We start from the raw sequence: 22,338 nt of genomic DNA, 5'->3' as shown, positions 1-22,338 counted from the left end.
AAACACTTGTCCACCCAGAAATGGGCTGAGACCCCAACTCATTATTAGCTATGGCAACAACTCTATACATGCCCCACCCCCACCACCCTCCCATGTCTAGGGCCAACTGGGGAAAGAAAACCGTTGGCCCCTTTAAGGATTGCCTCTCCTCATTTTTCTCTCCTCCTTGTGGGCTGTCAGCCTCCTCGTTGGCTTGGGGAGGGGAGGCTGGCTGGCTGAAAGGGTTCAGAGGAAGCCCATTGGCTCCCATACATTTGAGAGGAGGGTTAATAAGCCCTTTCCTTTGCCTGAGGTGCCATTCTGCATCTGGGATGAACAACTCCCACCCTGCCCCTGTTTGGGATTAGAGAACGACTGGGTTTCTGGGCCTTAGAGCATGCATCAGGCTAGTCAGCTTTTGGGAGCTTGGAAAGAAGTTGTCTCTCACTGCCAGATTAGACAGGGAATGGTGGGTTTTTGTCACCTTCCTCTCAGCAACCTAGGGACCTGGTGCGTACTTAAGGCCTTTGATTCAGTACTTTAAACTGGTTCTACAGCTTGTTCTACAATGAAAGCTAACAGGGGCCTAGTGTAACCCTGCCAGAATCCCTAACTTTGGAGTGTATGAATATTATAACCATTATTCAACATTCTGTGCTCCTTGTGAATGCCAGGCTTACTATGTTGGAATTTACAAGGTCTCTAAGCATTGTCAATGGAGCTTACAAGGTCTGCAAATATTGCCAGTGATGCTTACAAGATCTGCAGACAGTAAGGTCTTTGTTCACTGCTCATGGTTCTTTCAAGGTCTGCAAATAAATGCCTGCAAGGAAATGACAAGCTCTGCAGCCACAACATAGGGAGCTTGTAAATTCTTCAAATTTAATTGTGCTTGTGTACTTTCAAACTCCATTGATGAAGCCAATTGAGCTTCTAAACTTCAGGAGAGGAATAAGTCAGGGACTTATTAAATTATGAAACCTTTCTTTGGTGCACCTGCCTCTCCTTTGGAGTGAAAATAAGTCCCTTCATACAAATATCTCCTGCAGAAAACTTTCTAGGTAGGAAACCTTCATATAGAAATCTTTCTACCATGTGTGTTTCTGAGCAGATATTCTATAAAGGACTTTTTACAAAAGAAATATTGTGTGCAACCTACTTATTTATGTATATGATATTTAGCATGTAGAAGCCTTTGTGTAGCAAGTTTTCAGCATAAAATCACCTCAGATAGAAAGTTTTCTATGTGAAGATTGTGTACAGAAAATTACCCCTAGGAGGAGGATGTGTTCTATGGGAAGTAAAAGAAAGGGTTTGGAGACTAAGTACTTGTAGCTCTCAGAAAATGCAGATAGTGATACAAAGCCCTTGTAAAAAAAAAACAAGGAGTCCTTATGGCACCTTAGAGACTAACAAATTTATTTGGCCATAAGCTTTTGTCGGCTAGAACCCACTTCATCAGATGCATGGAGTGGAAAATACAGTAGCAGGTGTGTGGGTGTGTGTGTATATATATATATATGTATATGTATATATATACACACACACACAGACACACAGTACATGAAAAGATAGGAGTTGTCTTATCAAGTTGGGGGTCAGTGCTAACGAGTCAATTCAATTAACAGTAGAATACCAAGGGAGGAAAAATCACATTTGTGTCCATTTATTCTTTTGCATAGAGAAATCAGACATCAGGAATTATAACAAATCTGACATCAGGAATTATAACATTCAAAAACCAGTAGGAGAACACTTCAATCTCCCTGGTCACTCAGTAACAGACTTAAAAGTCGCAATTCTTGAACAAAAAAACTTCAAAAACAGACTCCAAAGAGAAACTGCAGAACTGGAATTAATTTGTAAACTGGACACCATCAAATTAGGTCTGAATAAAGGCTGGAAGTGGATGGGTCATTACAAAAACTAATTTCCCATACCTATTTCCCCCTACTGTTACTCACACCTTCTTGTGAACTGTCTGAAATGGGCCACCCTCATTACTACTACAAAAGTGATTTTTCCTCCCTTGGTATTCTACTGTGAATTGAATTGTCTCATTAGCACTGACCCCCCCACTTGGTAAGACAACTCCCATCTTTTCATGTACTGTGTTTATATATACCTGCTACTGTATTTTCCACTCCATGCATCTGATGACGTGGGTTCTTGTCCACGAAAGCTTATGCCCAAATAAATTTGTTAGTCTCTAAGGTGCCACAAGGACTCCTTGTTGTTTTTGCTGATACAGACTAACACGGCTACCACTCTAAAGTCCTGGTAGTCTTGCTTCTGGGTCTTTCAAGGACTAGAACATACACTACCACCCCCAGCTGTTGTATCATTATATAAATAACCATTATTATATAAGTTAACAAGATTATATATATATATATAAGTTAACAAGATTTTTATTTCATTCTTTTTCAAAAGTTCTTCATTAAAATAATTTAAAATAGTAGTGGAAAGAAATGAAAGTACTTGGAAGTTTTACTTTACGAAAGAAAAGAAAAGAAAAGAAAAGAAAAGAAAAGAAAAGAAAAGAAAAGAAAAGAAAAGAATGATTGCCAAAAGTTTAAGATAGATTTAAGGACAATAATCTATATTGCTTAGAAAAAAATAATAGATTCTTCTATAGTAGTTACATTTCAAAACCAACACTTTTAAGTAAGGAAATTCGACGTTAAGATTCCTACACCAACTTTAAAGCTACCTGTTACTTCCGACCACTTTTCCTCATATAATATTCAAATATGTGCTACAGAACCTCACTATTCCATGGACAGTTCTACATATTGGCTTGTAAAGTGTGAACCCACTTACTACTTATAACCACAGACCCAAACCCTTTCTGGCCTCCAGGTATGAGGTAGGTATGATACATTTTGCAATTGATACTGTACATACAAACCACACCACACCTTATTCCCCTCTGCCACCACTAATGAACTGGGAGCCCCAATGAATCTCATTCACCATCCCAAGATTGGTCAGAGATTCCAAGCTACATATACAAGCAAAAGATTAATCTGCACCATATCAACCTACATATGTGGGCTGTGGAACCCACAGCAAAATACACATCCTCACAATGTCTTGTGGTTCCCCTATACTTGTATTGGCCAAAAATAAGAGTGTAAGTTATTTTATCCTCTGTACTTGCCAAGGAGGTTTCTTCCTTTTCTTTTAGATGTGGATCTAGCCACAATTATCCATGCCTTAGTCACTTCCAGGTAGGACCTCTGTAATTAGGCTACACCTTAAACTCTTACAGAAAATACAGCTAATGCAGAATGGGGCAGTGTGCTTATTAAATGGTGTTTCATGCAGGGAGCAAATATTACTATAGAGAGAGAGAGACAGTTATAATAACCTGAAGCACGTGACCTAACTACTCTCTTATTTAAAAATTGGGGGGATAGCAGCAGGACATTTGGAGTGAGGAACCCTTGGCTTTAGAATTCATTCCCACTTTGATTCACCAGAGCCCAGATTTGGTGCCATTCAGGACATGCTGCAAAAGGTCACCTATTCTCGTAGGCTATTCATGTTGATAAAAGGTGGCTTGAGGTTAACTGATTGTTGCAGAGGAGCTTATTTGGGACTGTGTGTTTGTGGGTTTTTTAAAGATTGTAAGTACCTTGAGAAAAAGTGGAGGTATGGGGGCAGGGGTTTAAAATGAGGTTGTGCAAGGAATATTGGGGAGAAGATTGTTTTTAGGGCTGACATGGCCCATTAAGAAAAACCTGTGTAAAAAAACCCTATTTAGTGACTGGCAATGCTTGATAAAGGTCTGTTGTTGTTGTTGTTTTTCTAAATTGTAAGCCCCTGTGGCACAGGAACAGATTAAAAAAATGAATTTAATAAATCATCATACAATGAAAGCCCATACCATTATACATCACATATGTAACAGGACAGATATGTTTCTTTTATGTGGCAATGGGGAGGATTTCTTGTGAGTAAGTGAAAAACTGGCAGAGTAAAGAGACAGAATTAAGGTAGGCGTAAAAATCTTAATTTTCAGTCTCCTTACTTTTGAAGCATGTAGGGCCAGATTTTCAAGTGTTCTGCAAATCCACTTTTTTAGATGCCTATGTGGAAGCTTTTGCATACTGAGCCCTTTTGAAATTCCAGCCTACATCATTAGATCCATTCGCAAAGGGGTTTATTTTGTTGTTTAGAATATAACATTCTGTTACATTTTTAAAATAAGCAAAATACATTGTCACTCATAACTCTATCCATAATTTAACATTTTTTATTGTCTCTGACATTCCTATAGGCCATACTTTTGGAGCTTTTTTAGTTCCATGGAAAAATTTGCAAGCCATCAAGATTTAGTGATATAGATTGGACATTAGGAAAAATTTCCTAACTATCAGAGTGGTTAAGCACTGGCATAAATTGCCTAGGGAGGTTGTGAAATCTCCATCATTGGGGATTTTTAAGAGCAGGTTGGACAAACACCTTTCAGGGATGGTCTAGTTAATACTTAGTCCTGCCATGAGTGCAGGGGACTGGACTAGATGACCTCTCGAGGTCCCTTCCAGTTCTCTGAGTCCATGAAGATATTCCCCTGCCCAATATTTTCATAAAAGGTCCAATCCAAAGCCCACTGAAGGAAAGACTCTGATTGGCTTCAATAGTCCTCAGATAATGTCCTAAAATATTTGCAAAATGTAATGTAGAATCATTATGCTTGCATAATAATCCTATTTGGAAGTGGGGGGTTATAGTTCTCATGCTTTTATAGTTCATTTTGGTTTATAAACCTGTGATTTTTTTTTCATTCTGTTTCATATTCAATTAAGAAATCCTTGTCATGGATATAATTTTACACAAAATAGGAGAGAGATACTTTGTTCCCCCTTAATATTTCATGAATGCTGTAGATGTTTAATTAGAAATTATGTAATATGAATAAACTATGAATCAATGTGACTGTATAAGATAAATGCCACACAAGGGCTTCATGCTACTAAATCCTTAATCCAATATTAATGCAGTATTCAGTATTACTACAATGCAAACTCTGAAGATGTTTAAAATGTATTATTCTAGAAATCTCAAAGGAGGTGAAATTCAGTCCCATGCAGAGGTCAGCACAAGGCCTCCACACCACTCAAGTCCCACTTAAGCTCTATGCTGAGGAGTTAAGTAGGAGTTAAATGGTATATATACTTTGTGCTGATGCCCTGCTCAGGGGAGAATTTCACCCAGTCATTTATGTTGGTGAAGCAGCAAGGAAATATGTGAAAGCAGCTCACATTAAACAATAGTGTGTGTTTTCTCTACCATATATAATGACACCAGTGTGTGTTTCTATCAAATGGCAAAAGAGTCAGGTGAAAATCCAGTTTCAAATGCACAACCATAAGATTGTTTCCTACTATATTTTTTTTTTTGGGGGGGGGAGGAGGGAAGCCCTCACTTTTAGTGTGGCACTTACCCATGGTCACTTAGCAATATAAATCAATGTGGGAAAAGGCAGAAGTTACACCAGGAGGAAAGATGGAGATACCGTTCTTTAGGGTGCAAGATGAACAAGTTAAATGCTTTAAAACCTTACTTCTTGCTGTGCTCTGGATAAATTGACGCTGGATAAATTCACTATTGTTTAGTATATACTAAACGATATATATTTAGTACAAAGATGACTAAAAACAGTGATGCTGCAGTAAAACTAGCTTAACCCTGGGAGAGGCCACTTAGTCTAAAAAATTGGTATTTTGGCTTTTCTTGGTAATGAATATATTGCTCTTAACCTTTTGGATTATTTGTTCTTAAAAGTCTCTTGAATTATCTGAATCATCTTCTCTTTCCAGAGTGCAGTAGGAAACAGTTTTTAGAAGTATCTCGCCCCTTAACCTTCCCCCTAATATTTTACAAGAATATTGATCTCCGTCTTTCCTTTAAATGTTGCTTCTGCCTCTTCTGACACTGACCTAGAATGAAATGACCTTGGATAAATGCAAAATATCAACTGATATCAAAATATCAATCTATGACTTCTGCTAAGTAAAATCAAATGGCAGTAGCAACGTTCTACTTATGTTCTCTCTGTTAATATTTTTGATTTCAAGTGAGTCTCCTTTATTTGTAATGGTGACTAATGATTTAAGTAGACTCCAAAGCAAGAGATTTTTTGTTGTTGTTGGTCTCTCTACTCCTTTCATTCTGGAACAGTAACATAGGGCTTGCCAACATACAAAAGTCAAACTGAAAAAAACTAAAATGATTGTAATTCACATCATTAGTTCAAGTCTGTGTGTGGACACTGTTCATTCAGATTGAATGTCCCATTTTGATATAACTTAAATCAGTAAAAAATCAATTTAAATGAAATTGATAGAGGGCAGTCTTAATCAGAAAGAAGAGTTTCCACACATACAGTTGCACTGAAATAACAAAAGGTTTGAATTACAACCGATTTCGGGGTTTTTTTTTTTTCCGATTCCAGTTTATGCATAGACAAGCCCTTAGCTCGGAACAAAACTCACTATAAGTGAGCCAGTTTCTGGAATAGATTCTCAGCTGGTGTAAATCAGCATAGCTCCATTGAAGCCAATAGAGCATTGCCAATTTACACCTGTTGAGGAGCTGGTCCTTTTAAAATGACTAAATAATAGATCTGAATGTAGATAGGGTTTAGATGTGCCTTATTCACATTGCTATCTTCCAGCAGAATACTTGAACTTCTTGCAAGGCTTCACTCTCTAATTGCAATAAACTTCAAAACTCTCTTAAGTTGGGCCAAGCTCTGCTCTTGGGTCCATGCACATGTTCCCACAGAGCATAATTTGGCTATTACAGATGAGATACAGTTCTAACACACCAATATAAACAACACATACTAAACACTTTATGTACTAAATGGCTTTTTAAGGAATTTGCTCATAATGGAGTTTTGTATAAAAAAGGAGGTATTATCACCTCTCTGTGCCAGAGCGTAGGTGTGAAACTTTCTGTTCTTAATGAGAATTATAAAACAAAGGTCTGGGCACTGAAATGAGAAGTACACCATAAAATGCCTGTCTAAATCCCTATATAGCTAATTTTAGTTTTTCTACATTTTTGAAAGAATAAATATTTTGTAAAGCCTTATTTTCCCATCAAGCCTGCAAACATCCAACTGGTGCAGGTGGCTCATAGATAATTAAATAGCTTGGTGTGATACTGTAAAAAATAATGACGTTTTAAGAAAGATAATAACAGATTTCCCAAGACATGAACAATGTATTCTCTACTTACCCACGGGAGACATCTCCGGAACCCCAGCAGTGTAAGGGCCATCCAGAAATTTTGGTTCATTGTCATTGATGTCCTGAATCTTAATGACGAACTCCGACTCTGGTTCCACAGGTTTATTAGTGAGCCTATCTAGTGCTTGTGCTCGGAGCGTGTAGTAGGCCTGCTCTTCCCGATCCAGCCTCTTTGTAGCATGAATATCCCCCGTGTTCTCATCAATAATGAAAATGGAACTTGCCCCTTCGCCTGACAAGATGTATTTGATGGAGCCATCTCCTTTATCAACATCAGAGTGAAGCTGGTGAAAAATTGATGAGAGATGAGATTAACTTACAAGAGAGTCAGTGATATGGAGATATGTAAAACTAATTCTTATGTCATGCAGCAGTACATGAAATTCTATTGTTCTTGGAAAGATAAGCTGAATGTTTATTGTGTGCGGCATGTGAAAGACTATTAGAATCTGTCAGCTAGCTCTTGTGAGCAAGAACATTTCTTTCCTTTCTGTATGCAATCTCACTTTCAAAAGCATTTTATGTCATTTCAAAACAATAGTAGCCTCATGCTGTATTTCTGTTCTATAATGCTATCTGTTCTTAAATATGGGTAACCATTTAGTAGCTAATAATGCCTATCTGACAGGATGTTTGTGATTTTGGAGGAAAGTTACTATCAACTAAATCTCAATAATTGTCTCTTACCTTTTGGGTACTCTAGATCAGCTATAAGATAGTTTTCCCAGTGTTCATTGTACAACATAGGCTGGGAGAATCAGAACAGATTAGAGAATCAAGGAGTCTTGCTCTGCTACTAACAAAATGGTATGGCCTTGAACCAGTCACTTCATTCTATACCTCAGTTTCCTCATACGTAAAATGTGGATAACCCTTACCAGCCTGCAAAGAGTTGCACTAGTGCTAAAAATTATCATTTCATTGAGATCAAGATAAAGTTCACAAAATTCCATCCAAAACATGAGCAAAATGCAATTTTGTAATACAAATGGCAGAAGTGTAGATCAGTAAAAACCTGGAAAACAGTCATACCTTTCTATGCTCCAGGAATGATATCAGTTTATTCATTATACATCATCTAAAGCCTGTCCTAAAATACAGGAACAGTATAACCAATCTGCACCTACATAGGTAGTAAGAGCACTGTATGGTACAGCTGCGTTTCATAGCTAGAACCAACTCTGCTTCACACAGGTATTCGGCTAGAAGATGAAAAGAACCAAGAGATGGCCTAACACCTTTATATAATGTCTACCACTTCACAGCATGAATGTCAGAGTGTAGCTATAATGGGAAGGTAACAGAATCCACACATGCACATCCCCAACTCTCCCCCCCGCCCCCTCCCCCCCCCAATAAAGCCCCAAACAAACAAAAAACACTTCAGTAGGGAACAAGTGAAAACATTAGTCATGTGCACTTTAGCACCTGCTGTTTTGTTAAAAGATTATGTTACTTGAGGACGATGACAAAGATATTCAAACTGGTTGCTTCTTTTATCCTCTTTGGAACACCTTTCACCCCCATATCAAACGCAGGTTGAGCCTGTTTGTATTTTACCATCATCATTATCATTCTTTCCATCACTAATATATATATTTTTTCTCAGCTGGGAGTATCACTAGGATTGTAATCACTGCCAGAATTCATGGGCAGAAAATTGCTGTCTGAGTCAGAACTTAATACAATTGCAAAAGGCCTGTGTCATTTCAGCTGTGAAAAATTGGAGACCAATTCTGAATTTTTCCAGTGAATAAAGAGCTACATATTACATATACATTACCTAGCTTATAGCCCCTGGGTAGCTACTATTTATGCAGTTGCAGTATGCTCCTTCTACCAATCTTAATAGATGGACTGCAGTCTGAGCTTTTAGCGGACAACTGATACTTTGCAGACTGAAAGAGTGACCAGCAATGTTCTTTGATACTACAAAATTCAGGCTGTGGGTGAGCTACACTCAATGCCCATTTTGTTTTATTAAAATTACAGAATATTTTGTTCTTCTAAATCTTTAAAAAACGGTGCCCCGGCCTCAACTAGCTGCAGAAGCACTCCCTATTTATTTAACCCTAGGGGAAACCGTATATCACCACAGAAGGCAATGTGGTGCTCTCATTCTATAAGAACAACCTAAAAAGTTTGTTTAAACACTTTTTTTGAGTATTTTCATACCGGCATGAGAAAAATGAAAGTTCCATGCAAGGAACAATGTAAAAAATTCAACTGTACTGAAAGGATCCAGAAAGCTGAAGAATGTACACATCAGCCTTGCTTTAGATCTCTTTAGTGTAAGTCTACTATTAAGATGGAGGAAGTAACTCACCTTGTAGACTAAGCACAGGACTTAGACCCAGGAGTTCTGGGCTCTACTTCCATCTCTGCTACTGACTATTAATGTGCCTGTGGACTAGTCACACTCTGTTATTCGGTTTCCCCGACTGAAAGTGGAATAATGATATTTACCCAGGTCAGAGTCTAAAGCTTTGTAAAGCTTAATACATGTCTGCAAAGCACTTTGAGACCCTTGGAAGGGCTAAATATTAATATTTGGCCTTGTAACTGACCTGGGTTGATCCCGGGGGATTAATACGCAAAAGGAGATGGTGCCACCTCTGCAGCACTCTTTGCCAGCTGTTTTCCAGGAAAACCCTACTATGGAACTCTGCGTGGAAGAGCTCCAGAGAGTTTCTGCAACTCAGATTGTGTGTAAGGTAGAGTAGTATTGCTCTGTGGCATTGCCCCCAATAGGCCCTCCACTGCACTTGTGATTTCCCACATAGAAATCCAAGAGGGACCTAACACAGAAGCCTAAAAGGGGACTCAGACAGTAGCAGTGCAAATACATTGATTTCAGGGGAGAGGTTATCCAGTAGAGCAACATAAATGACTCATGTCTCTGCAGAGGGGGTGGTCCCAAGGATCCCAAAGGGTTTGGACGTTTTGCCCACTCCCACTCTGGAGTTCCCCTAACTCATTGCCTTTCAGGCACAGTTTGTAGTCAATCCAGTGATCTTAACCTCACAGAGATCTCCTACCCCACCAACCACAGATTTCTTTACAAGGGGCCATAATTAGGGGGGAATGGTCTTCATTACTTTCTCTAAACCCCAAACTTTTTTTTTTCAAGGATTTCAGATCTCTTCATTTAAAGAAGGAACAACATGTTCCCCCCAATTCCTAATGCCTCCGTGCAAGTCCACCTTTAGTCAATCCCTCACATTAGCTACACCACACATACACACATGTGGGGATCTAGGTCACGTTATCTCTATCTTCCAGGATCTGTTGTATGGGCCCAGATGCCTCTCAGCTGAGCCCCACGCACATCTACTATTAGGTTTTGTAGGTTCTGTGGTTTAATCTTCCCTGGCATGCATTGTGCACAAGAGCTCACAAGAACTAAAAGTGAAGGCACCAGGCTCTAAAAGGGAAAACACAGAATGCACCCTTAACAGTGGGAGGATGTTACCATAATCACAAACATTTAGGGAGAACTAACAACTCTAGAAAGTCGGGTCATGTGAACCTGCTGGGAGTGAGGAGATCTCCAGAGGTTTGGTAATTATCTGAATTACATATACACATTTTTTTGAGGTTTATGTATCACTAATGGCAATTATTTTCACTGTGGGCTTGACACTGCAAGTTGCTGAGAGCCCTTAACTCCCAATGAAATCAACAGGAATAAAGGTCACCTAGCGCTTCACAGGATCAAGCCCTAAAAAAAAATCACTTTAAAATATTCTTGTGTGTATGTGTGAGAGAGAGATACAGTGAGCTCTTTAGATTCTGACCAGCAGACACTACTTCTCTAATCAAAAAATGAACCAAATTTTGCCCTCAGTTACACCCATGGGTCCTGCTGAACCAGAAGGGCTAAAGCTTAGGGTACAGTCTGACCTACTGTGTTTGTATTTATTTAGTTAGGACAACAATTACTCTCCCATTCAGGGTCTAACAAATGTCTAGTCAATTTCTTTCAGATTCACTGACACTAAATGCTCTCTGCTTTCAGCCATCTTGTAGGTTGTGATTCACAGGGCCAATGATAACATTATTTTGCATTACTTAGCATTATTGTGTGCTGTTGTAGTATCTCCTATAGAGCTAAAAATCTATTTCATCAATAACTATGGATACCTGTGCACCAGAGTCAATTTGTCTAACCAGCAAGGCTCTCCCTGACTTCTGGAGGCATGGACTGCTATTTCCCTGGTTTCAGACTCCCTCAAAAGAGGTGGAATGCTAATATTCCTGTCTTCCTCTTTTTAACATTAAATATATTTTAAATCTATATCTGAAGCTGTTCCTCATGGTGACAGGATTGTTAATGGCTGCTGTTTCATTGCAAGGTCCAGAGATGCAAGGCCTGGGGCAGAGTGGAAAACATAGGGACAGAAAGAGCATGAGGAGCTGCAGGCTTTCCACCACCAACAGGATCACAAAGGCTGTGGTGAGAAAGAGGGAGAGAGAAAGAGTATGAGAAGCTGCAGTATTCAGAGATTCAGAAATATTGGGCTTTGAATCAAATATAGATACTTATTCTCAGCATAACTGAGAAAGTCTCTTGAGGAGGAGTCACCACACTTCACAGCTTTCCTATCCCACTATGAAAAGTATGAGAAAGGGACGGGGGACAAAGGAGAACTGATTTCTCATTCATAGTTCTCTGTACTGTGGAGATGACACAAATGTACCTGCTCTCTTGTCTTAACACTAAAACTGAGCAGGGATGATGAGGAGATAGGAGGATGAGGGTTGGGGGAAGTAATAAAGAAAGACAAAATGGCAGAACTCTCTGTTTTGGCTCTACAATTGTGGATTCTTCAGGTTTTATGTCCAGCCAACAGTTTGGATGAGCTAGGTCCCTGGCAGCACCCTTCTCCCCATCTCCTCCCGTCCCCCCCCACACACTCATCTCACCAAAAAGACTGGAGATGGATTGTGAAGTGAAGGGGACACACTCACAACTACCTGCTGCCATCCCACTGGCAAGACTGAGAAGGGAGCTGGGAGGGAATGCACAGCCACATGCCCAGATGAAACTAAAGGCACTTTTCAAATATTAAATTGTCTGAAGATGGAATGAAAGTAGGGGGAATCTCAAACAAAATGATCTTAGCAATGTGCTTGCCTCCTTTCTTTTCCATTTTGTTTATTTAAATGGTCACAAACAACAATGCTGTTACTTAAATACTTAATATTATTGGATTTACTATTTTATTTGATTGTAACTATGCAATTTTGTCATATATTTTAATATTGTTGTTTGTATTGGCCTTTTGAATTGTGATTGTTAATTTAAAATGTGTTACATATTTCCATAAAATATATACCTGTACAATATTTGTTATATGGGAGGGTGTTTGGGGAACAAGACTCAGTGAATTGGAATAATTTCAACCTGAGTAAAAGTTTAAATCTGGAATGAAATTAGTCTATGTAGTGCTAGTGCAAAGTTAAATTTGATTTGCAGACTTGTCATATTCCTGTTAAAATCAGGGTGCTCTCTCTCCCCGGCTCACACCCACTTATTGACCTTATTGTTCTCAAAATGGGTTCTTGGGTACTGCGCACTTTTGAAAATCTAACCATATATCATGAATTGACATTTTGCCTCATCACAAAATCATGTGAAATCGAAATAGATAATTGTAATACACATAACTGACATCAGCAACGGCTTGTAATTCACATCATTCACCTCACACCCAGAAGCTAGCCATTTTACTTCCCAGCTGATAATGATTTTCTTTTAGAAACCTGCTTCCAAAGAACACTGAGGAACAACTCCTGGAGGGCAAATGTTTCCTTTTGTTTTGTTTTTTTTGTTTTTTGTTATTTTATGTTACATTGCTGTACAATGCTAGGATCGCAGGGGAAAAACACTATGTTCTGCTTTTTAATACAAGAATCAATATAGGGAAGGGATAAAGTAAAGAGAAAAGTACCAAATACAATTGGATGTCCAAAAATAACTATAATCTTAATCAGGGAATGTTAAGGGGAAAAAACCACCCTATTCTAAATAATATGCTTTCTAAAGGCTTGGCTTTTGTCATGGTGTCCAAGCCTTCACTCTCAGCAATGCCATCAATGCGTGAATGGAATCAATGTAGATAATTATGGCACAATGGCACTATTCACCCTTCTGACACATGTGTTTGGCTCTGTTGCTTTGGGATCTTGTCATATAAGAGCAGAAATGACCATAGTCCATAGAGGAAGTAGCACCACAGTAAACACACATTCACTCTGTGTAACATAGGCAGAAACATCAAGGACTACTCAGAACCTGGTCCAACCCAGAGCACAGCATCTGCTGGGCACTGGCCTGAAGATACAATGAGGAGCAGATGCCGAATGGAATGTAGATGGCAGAAGAGACTAGTATTGGCTTTGCAATGCAGAGACGTGGGCAGATAATGGAGAGAACAGATCCATATGGGTCAGGAAGGGGAGCAGCGAAATGTGAGGAAAAAAGACATCAGGGAGAAAAGAATAGAGTAGACATGACAACATAGACCAGGGGTTCCCAAACTTGGTTCACGGCTTTTTCAGGGTAAATCCCTGGCGGGCCATGAGACACTTTGTTTGCCATAGACCATATATGGGGAGAATGAGAGAAAATCAGATGTCAGATATGGGGACAGGAAGCAGTGGGCACACCAGACATGGAGGTCAGAGTGATAACAGAGGAGGAGGGAAGGCACGGGGGTAGAAGAATATGGAGGGAAAAGACAACAGGAGAGATAGAAAGTGAAAAGGAATGGAAAGAAAAAATAAAGAGCTATGGAGATGGTATAAAAGAAAGAAAGCACAAAATAAAGTAGTGAATGGGGCTGATTTTGCAGTCTAGGGGTGGAGAAAGAATCTCTGGGATAGAATGGTAGCAGCTCACCAGCATTTTTAATATTCCATCTTGGGCAAGGGATATCCTATGAATGTTTACAACATTTTCTGCTGCTGGACAAGCATCATGTAACTGTAAATGTTTGCTGTAACTACCCTGTGTTTACAGAGAAACTATGTTCTCCAGGGAAAATTTGTATTAACAGTTAAATTATATATTGGGAGGCACAGTGAAGGCTGTAGTAAATTTAAAAAGGTTGAGAATCAGCAGAACCAGGTGCTAGAGGGAAAAAAAGGAAAAATGCAAGTGCCCACACATGCACAGAGCAGTGAAAAGAATTAGAGTATTTTTCAAAATTTAGAGTCACAGGCTCAGATCCTCAGCTGTTCCAGAGCTCTGTTCCAGAGCATAGCTGAGTGGGAAAATGGAAATATGGCTTTAAGCAACTTTTGTGCTTCACTAACCTCCCGGGCTGCATTGGGTCACTGGAGCCCCTAGAGTAATTTAGAACAGCCGGGGGCTGCTCTAAATTATGCCAGCTTTGAGAGCCCCCCATTAAGGGCATTTGTGCTGGCTGATGATTGCCACACCATCTCCTGCCTCTGCAGCCCTTCTGATACAATGGGCAGTCAGAGAGATCGCATAGGGCTGGCTATGTCAACTCTAGCCAACCAGCTTTCCTACTGTGATGCTGTATGATTGAAATATGACCACTTGCATCATTAATATTGCCACTGTTAGACAATTGCAACAAATCTTGTACAAAGTATGTCATGTAACATGTCAATGGAAAAGATATGTTTTGCTGAGTATGATTATCCTGTTTATATGCATGTATCATTTTTGTATCTGAAGTTATGAATATTGGCTATATAGATCTATATATCAAATGTGTTTGCTCCTGAGATAACATCCACAAGGTAATTTATATCCAATCTGGCCAACACATTGTGAATGAACTATTCAAGTTGATGGCCCATTAAATAACACTTAAATCTCACAATGGGCCACAGAAGAAGCTTCTCCCCGCCTGGTGGTCCTTCTTGTGGATGCTTTAGCCAAAATATGGGTAATGGCTGCTTCTGTGAGTCATCGAAGCATGCAAGGGTATTTGACTTGCTCACGTGACCTTGAACTCCATCTTGTGCCTGTAATTTTCCATAAACTAAGCAGTCCCTCCACATGGGAGAAAGTACAAAAGAAGGACCCTGGAAGCATCTCCACTTTGCCTCTTTCCTGCTCTGATCTCTGGACTACGGATTTACAATAAAAGGACCATATTTACTATGGTCAGAGGACCTTCCAATCTTTTGGAAATTACCACAGACGTTACAAGTGACCAGTCTGTAACATCACTGCTACAAACCTGATCCAAGAACTTTGCAATGATTGTATGTATAAGACTTCCTTAACCATTTTAACTCTCTCCTCTCTCTTTTCTTTTCTCTTATAAATAATCCTTTAGATATTAGATAATAAAGGATTGGCAACAGTGTAGATTATTGGATAACATCTGAGTTAAATATTGACCTGGCTATGTGGCTGATCTCTTGGGATTAGAAGACCCTATATGTGACTAAATTGGTTTTCAGTAACCACTCATCATAGAGTCCAGTGGTAAAGCAAGGGCTGGAATGCCTCAAGATTCATTTTAGACTTATCACTGATGCATTTTAGACTTCTTGTTAACCAGTGTGGTGAGACAGAAGTTTACTTTTGTTACTGGCTTGGTATATTTTACGATAGAATAACCACCGGTTTGGGAGTAATTCTGCCCTATTTTTCAGCAGTTTGTCCCGAATCTGATATACTCATCTGTGACCCACTGTGACACATATGCCAGATGACTCTTCACTGATCCTGTTATGGAAGTTTTCTGGCCCTTTTTGGTACTAGAGCAACACAAAGGGGCCAGAGCTGAGAGTAGGCACTGGGTCACAGAGATAAAAAATTAAGAATTTTATTCATTTCCTCAAAGGAAATATAGTTGCTATCTCTTGAGGCCAAGTTTTGAATTGACAAGAAGACTCAACTGTCCTCTCACTCCTACAAGTCAAGGGTTGAGACATTTGATGGGACAGTTTGGTGATGCATGCACTGCAAAAGCCATACGCAGTACCTGTTCTGTGAATAAGGAGGACTTCACCAGACTGCCAAACCTCTAACTTCCACAAGCATTATAAATTTCCTTTTAAAAGACTCACTTTTTATTTTAACCTTTATATCTTTAAAGTAGCCAAAGAGATTTTATGAAGCACAGAGCCTGTCTGTCCTTCCAGACTGGTACTATATGGTGCTAATATCACACGGTATAGCCCATATCAGATTTTTAAACATCCTCGGACCCAACTGAACAGTCATTGAACCAACAATAAAATAAAGTAATGTTGAAGCAAACACATCTGTATTGCTTGATAAATTATTACTCAATCATAATCCAAGCCAATATTCTTAAACCTACTCCTCAAAGAAGTTCAGTTATAATTTAAGTAAGCCCTCAAGGTTTCTGAATGAAACACCAAGTTCAGATGACAGGGTCCCCCTAGGAATATGAGTTACTGTCATCTAAGGACTGGAGGTTGAACAATTAATAAGAAAATACAGAAAATTGGATGTGATAACAGAAGCCAAGTCACACACATGTTCTATAACATGTACACAACTTTTTTCCTCTCAAGCAATCTCACTCACCTAAATATATACATAATATATAATGTCATACAGAGATATAAATCTCCTTGTTGGGTCCTCTCAATTCTCTACATCTGCAGATGCTGCAATCCTAAACCTCTGCCTTCCCCTGCCCCAGTTTTAATAAGAGCACTGGATGCCCTGTGGCTGCAAGGAAATGTGCAGCAAGCCCATTAAGATTAGCACAGTTAGAGAAACAGCACAGAGGCAGCTGCTGTTGTAGATGGAGCTGAGTGGCATATGTAGTCCATGAGTATTCTTGAGGAGTTTTAATGGGCCATCATCATGCTTTGTCATGCTTCAAAATGGTCATTTGTCATTCACGCTCTTAAATGACAGTTTGGAAGCTCTGAGTGGTAAAAAACATTTGTATACTGTACATCTTTATATACTAATTGTGAAATATTTAATTTTAAAAAGCAACAATTCTGTACTGTAGCACCACCAACAGCCCACAGGAAACATCACACTTACATAATGGGAAATGGGCAAAGAAGGAGGGATAACTGTGTGGTTACATACATAGAACCCAATTTTTCCCTCACTTACACACATGCAACTCCACTGAAGTCAATCAGGCTGTAACTTAGAACAGGGAAAATAATGTACATTGAACAATGTACTAGATGAAACATGCATTTTACAGTACTGTGTTTACTGTGAATATTTCTTCAAGTACTCAGTATTACTATTTCAATATTCAAACTGTATAATTCACCAGATAAGTTATATGGTATTGTTTCTTCTCTCTGACCTAACCAATATAAATTACTTCTGTTTCTACCCAAAACTGATTTCATTTTGTGATCAAACAAATATCAGTGATCCAACCTTGCTCATACAAGTGCTTATGAAAACAAATAGTGCGAAAATATGCTTGAAGCACAATTCTACTTAAAAGTTACTGAATAATTATTCACATTAGCTGGAGAAGGCAAATTTAGACCTTTTAATTTACTTTAAATGTCAAGATAGAGTCATACCTCTCTTCCAAAATGCTACAGGTTTTATCATATACTCCATGTCTATTCATAATGCACCATGTTTCCTGATATTATTTACTATGCCAATGTATTTACTAGTCCAGTGACTTGATTCATTTTGTTGCCAGGAAGCACTGAAGCTGTAAAATAAAAGCCAGCTACCCTCTGTTTCAGCTTTCTAATCAAATTCTGTAAGGCTCCCTGTATTCCACATGTATAACTCCTATAAAAGTGAATAGGCATTAGGAATGCAGTGTAATAAATGAATACCATAGACCCCAATCCTACAAGGTGTTCCATGTAGAAGGACCACTGTGTTTGCACAGAGCTCCACTGACTTCAATAGGTCAGCTCACATGGAGCAGCTTGTGGGATTATGATGTTAGTGCGCAGCTCGAGGTATCAAGTGCATTTGACAAGGTTAAACTATTTGCCCCAAATTATTTTCCCCAAACATGTAAAACAAATCCTATTTCCCACCTCTACTCCCACAATTGGAAACCATCCAGAAGCACTAGCTAGCATAATGTAAAGAGAGACTAAATTTGAAAGAGCGAACTCTCTTCCAGAAACTGCATGGTTTTATTGCATTATGTAAGTCATCTATTTTTTATGGAGTTTGCAGAATATTAGAGGAAAAAGTGTTGTTTTTTTCCTTTTGTTTATTAATTATTTAATGTTTAAAGTACTCAGATTTCTTTTTGACATTGCAAGATTCGGTTCTGTACTTCGTGGGGGGTGTGTGGGGGGGGAATCTGCATAGTACATGCAACTGCAATTCTGCAAAAGCAATATTTTTTTTTCCCCCTGCCCACTGCTTTTGGGAATACATAAAAGAAAATTAAAAAAAAAAAAACGACCTACCTATAGGAAAGCTAGTTCTGCCACAATATTTATTCTGCTAGTTAATCATGATATTCTAAACCTGAATAAATACACAGGAGTCTGGGGTACGTAAAAAAGTATATTTTTTCCATCAACATTTTTAGAGCATTTAGACCCCCCCATACCCCCCCAAAAAAAACCAGGAAAGAAAGACCTCAGAAGTAGATACAATAGTAGCATCACTCATAATATACAGCATTATTATGTAAGTACTTGAAGAGTGGGTAGATAAGCATACACTGTACGTGTTTGTCCATGTCCATAATATCTAATTTAGAAATGAAAAATCATTTGGCATAAAACATAGTCCTATGTACAGACAAATATGTACATATATCAAATCTCCATGTGTTTACAGAGTATAAACCATATTATATACTCTATGTGGTCTTTTTTGTCAAATTACTGATCTACAGTTTAGAGAGATTATTCTTTTTCCGTTTGAACTATCTAAAATAGCTTGCAGCACTATTTGGTTGATAATGATTTTCTCATAGGAACCTGCTTTCGAAGAACATTAATCCATTAATACAGAGAAACAGATTCCTGGAGGGTACATGGGTTTTGTTGTTGTTGTTGTTTTGTTTTGTTTCAATGTTGTATCCATTTACTGACACTTCCTTTGCTGTTGAAATTTTAATGTTACCGAAAATTCTCTTGTAATATTACAGTGCACATCAGTGGGTCTGAGAGGTGCTGAAACCCTAATAGGATGGGTGAAAATGGTAAAGTGTGTAAATGTAAAGCAGTCAAAGTAATTACTGTGACTAATTGTTTTTGTAGAAGTCTATAAAGTACTGGACTGCAGCACTATGTGTGATCTGATCATTTTAATGATGAAAGATTTATAATGCAGAACAGATGCAATAAACTGGGTCCAAATCCACTCTAACCTTTAATTCCCTGAAAACAGTTAAAGAGTTGTTAAATAAAATCTATGAAACTATTAAAATAAAATAACATTATCATCGCTTGTCTCCCTCTTCTTACTTTCAATCCCACTCATAACACACACTTATAAGACATCTTGCTCAACTCTAGCTGTTTTGCTTAAAAGACAAGTTACTATAATTAAATATAGAACCATATAACTGTATGGGTGATCTGGGCTGAACAATGAACAGGTCCCTGCTCTGACAAGCTTACAGTCTGTTACAATCAGTGCAGTGCTATATAGTATAAGGAAGTTATATGGTTATACTTAGAATGTGCCACAGACTAGGTTTAGGAGGGTTGTTCATTCATTCATTCATTTAAAGAATTACTAAAGACATTTGCTCAGTTTTATTCCTACGAATATTCCCACTAAATTCAATGGGACTATTCACAGATTTAAAATTAATCATGAGATTAAGTGCTTTCCTGGATCAGGGCCTTAATGTACGTACAATAGGTGGCTATTCCATGCTTATGGCACATCACTGACAAACAGCAAGGAGTTGAGAGTGGGCAAAGAAATTAAAAGAAGAGAGTAGCTGAGAAGCATGGGTAAAGAGCTTTAGCATGGGTAAATTATTTTACCAAAAAAAAGGGAACCAATGAAAATCTATACCATGCCATAGACACTCCATTCCTAATATGTCAGAGGGTAACATATGAAACCAGTGCATAGCTCAGCTTCTTATGTTAGTGTACCTCACAATTTAATTATGCTCCCTTAGATGCTGGTGTTGTGTTTTAGTGCCAGTGCTGGGTAAAGTCCATTAAAAAAAAATAATAGCAAAATCCACTGCCATTGTTTAGCCCTTCATTTCAAATGTCCAATGGCTCTGCAATCACATCCGCCAACTCCTTTAACACTCTCGGATGCAGCGCATCCGGCCCCATGGACTTGTGCTTGTCCAGTTTTTCTAAATTGTCCCGAACCACTTCTTTCTCCACAGAGGGCTGGTCACCTCCTCCCCATGCTCCTCTGCCCAGTGCAGTAGTCTGGGAGAATGATCAAATCACTGGTCATTGATGCCCATTTCATTTAATGCTCTTGCTTTCAGTGAATATATATACATTAGGGTGGGTAGTGGTTCTTCACTGCTACTGGCTTGGTTGATGTTCAATCATAACACTTTTTTAGTGTTCTCCACCAGCCACCACTAGTGTTTGTTTAAAGTTGCAGTTTCTGTAGGGCAGACCACCAGATGGAAGGATAGATGACATTACCCTTTATGCAGTCAGAAGTTATGGGCAAGATAGTACCTTTTCACTTCATCTTTTCTCATCTTACTCATTTTTATTTATACTGATTTTCCATGTTCTCTTCTTCCCAAGATTTCTTTTTTTTTTTTTTTGTCAACCAGTACATTGCTGAAACTTTAACCTCACTAACAAGAATTAAGTAATTTAATCAATATTACATCTTACCAAATCTGTGTCAATAACGCTCTGAGTCAGGAAATCAGACATATTTGCGAAGGTTCAACACACGCTTAAATCTCCCATTGAAGTCAATGGATCTTAAATAGATGTTTACAGCTAAGTACATGTGTAAGTGATTTCCTGATCTGGGGCCTTAATGTGCATGCAAAGCAAGGGTGTTTTAATGAACAGAAATGCGGTTATGAGAGGGAAGCACTGCACAGACTAACTGCAAAAAGCAACATTAAAAGTCAACGGGATTCTATTATATAAATTCATAGTGTAACTGTTCAGTATTCAGAACAAGCTGAAGTATGGTATGCACTGTAAATATGGATGTTTCAGAGTCTGTCTTAAATTGTTCAGATCATTTAAAGTAATCCCCAGTGAATAAGTGCTTTAAATGGTTTGGTTTCTTCTCAATTTTTTTCTTAACATTAACATTTGCAGGTCTACTGGGACTTCTGGATATAACCAGATTGGTCTCTGGGTACTGATTTGCATTTTGATAGGCACTTTTACTGTAGGTGACTGGGAACGAGTGGAAGGGGGCAAATACAAAAACAAACCACCTACCTGTGGTATGGATGGCGATTATCAGACTAACTGCTTATAGTACCTACTGACTTCAGCAGGAGTTGGATTGGGTTTATAGCGACTGGTGTAATGCCAGTCTGGTAGTTGAAGTGGACAGCATTTCTTTTTCCCCTTCCTATTCCTTTGAATATGCAGAGTGTTAAATAAATATAATCTCATCTCACTCCTGTTCTATCAGTACATCTTGTTTCCTTAAAAGAGCACCCTGTAGCATTTGATATGATCAGCTGCAGACATTAATTGACTAAAATCAAAGCTATCTCTGTGTATATATAAGCTTTTCTGACCTAGATCATTAATACCAGGAAAATGACATTATTTTTATCTATGTTTCATATCTGTGTCATTGTCTCTGTGTTTCTTGTAAATTAGCCTCCACTGTTAATTGCTGGTGATATAATGGATTTATGTTCAATTTACAACCAAATGGTAAGAAATTAGTGAAATGGCATGTGCTGTTTTACTATGGATATGTAGGGTTGCTGAATCTACATTAAAATTCAAATTGTGAAGTCTCTGTGCTAATCTTGAAAGCTGTCTGGTTTCTACTGGAAATGTTCAAAGTTTCAGTTCACAAGCTCATTTCTGATGGTTCCACTATTCCATGTCACTGGGAACTTCAGATTTACATAAATATTTATCTTATTATATGACACAAATATTTCATTTTACCCCAACAAAAGATTTCCCATAGTATAAGCAAGTTGAATGTACAAAGACTCCCAAACAA

At 38.4% G+C, this 22,338-nt stretch overlaps 1 protein-coding gene across 1 annotated transcript in view; it reads right to left on the bottom strand.

The window, feature by feature from the left end:
• CDH7 (cadherin 7) overlaps positions 1-22,338 on the bottom strand; it is a 99,213-nt gene that overhangs the window by 46,785 nt on the left and 30,090 nt on the right. The window contains exon 3 of the mRNA XM_074944696.1: positions 7,234-7,528. Coding sequence (XP_074800797.1) covers positions 7,234-7,528 — 295 coding nt within the window. The remainder of the gene's footprint in view (positions 1-7,233; positions 7,529-22,338) is intronic.

Source organism: Natator depressus, chromosome 2 (assembly GCF_965152275.1).
Source record: "Natator depressus isolate rNatDep1 chromosome 2, rNatDep2.hap1, whole genome shotgun sequence".
In the NCBI taxonomy this organism is placed as follows: domain Eukaryota; kingdom Metazoa; phylum Chordata; order Testudines; family Cheloniidae; genus Natator; species Natator depressus.
This window is presented reverse-complemented; position numbering and strand designations above follow the sequence as displayed.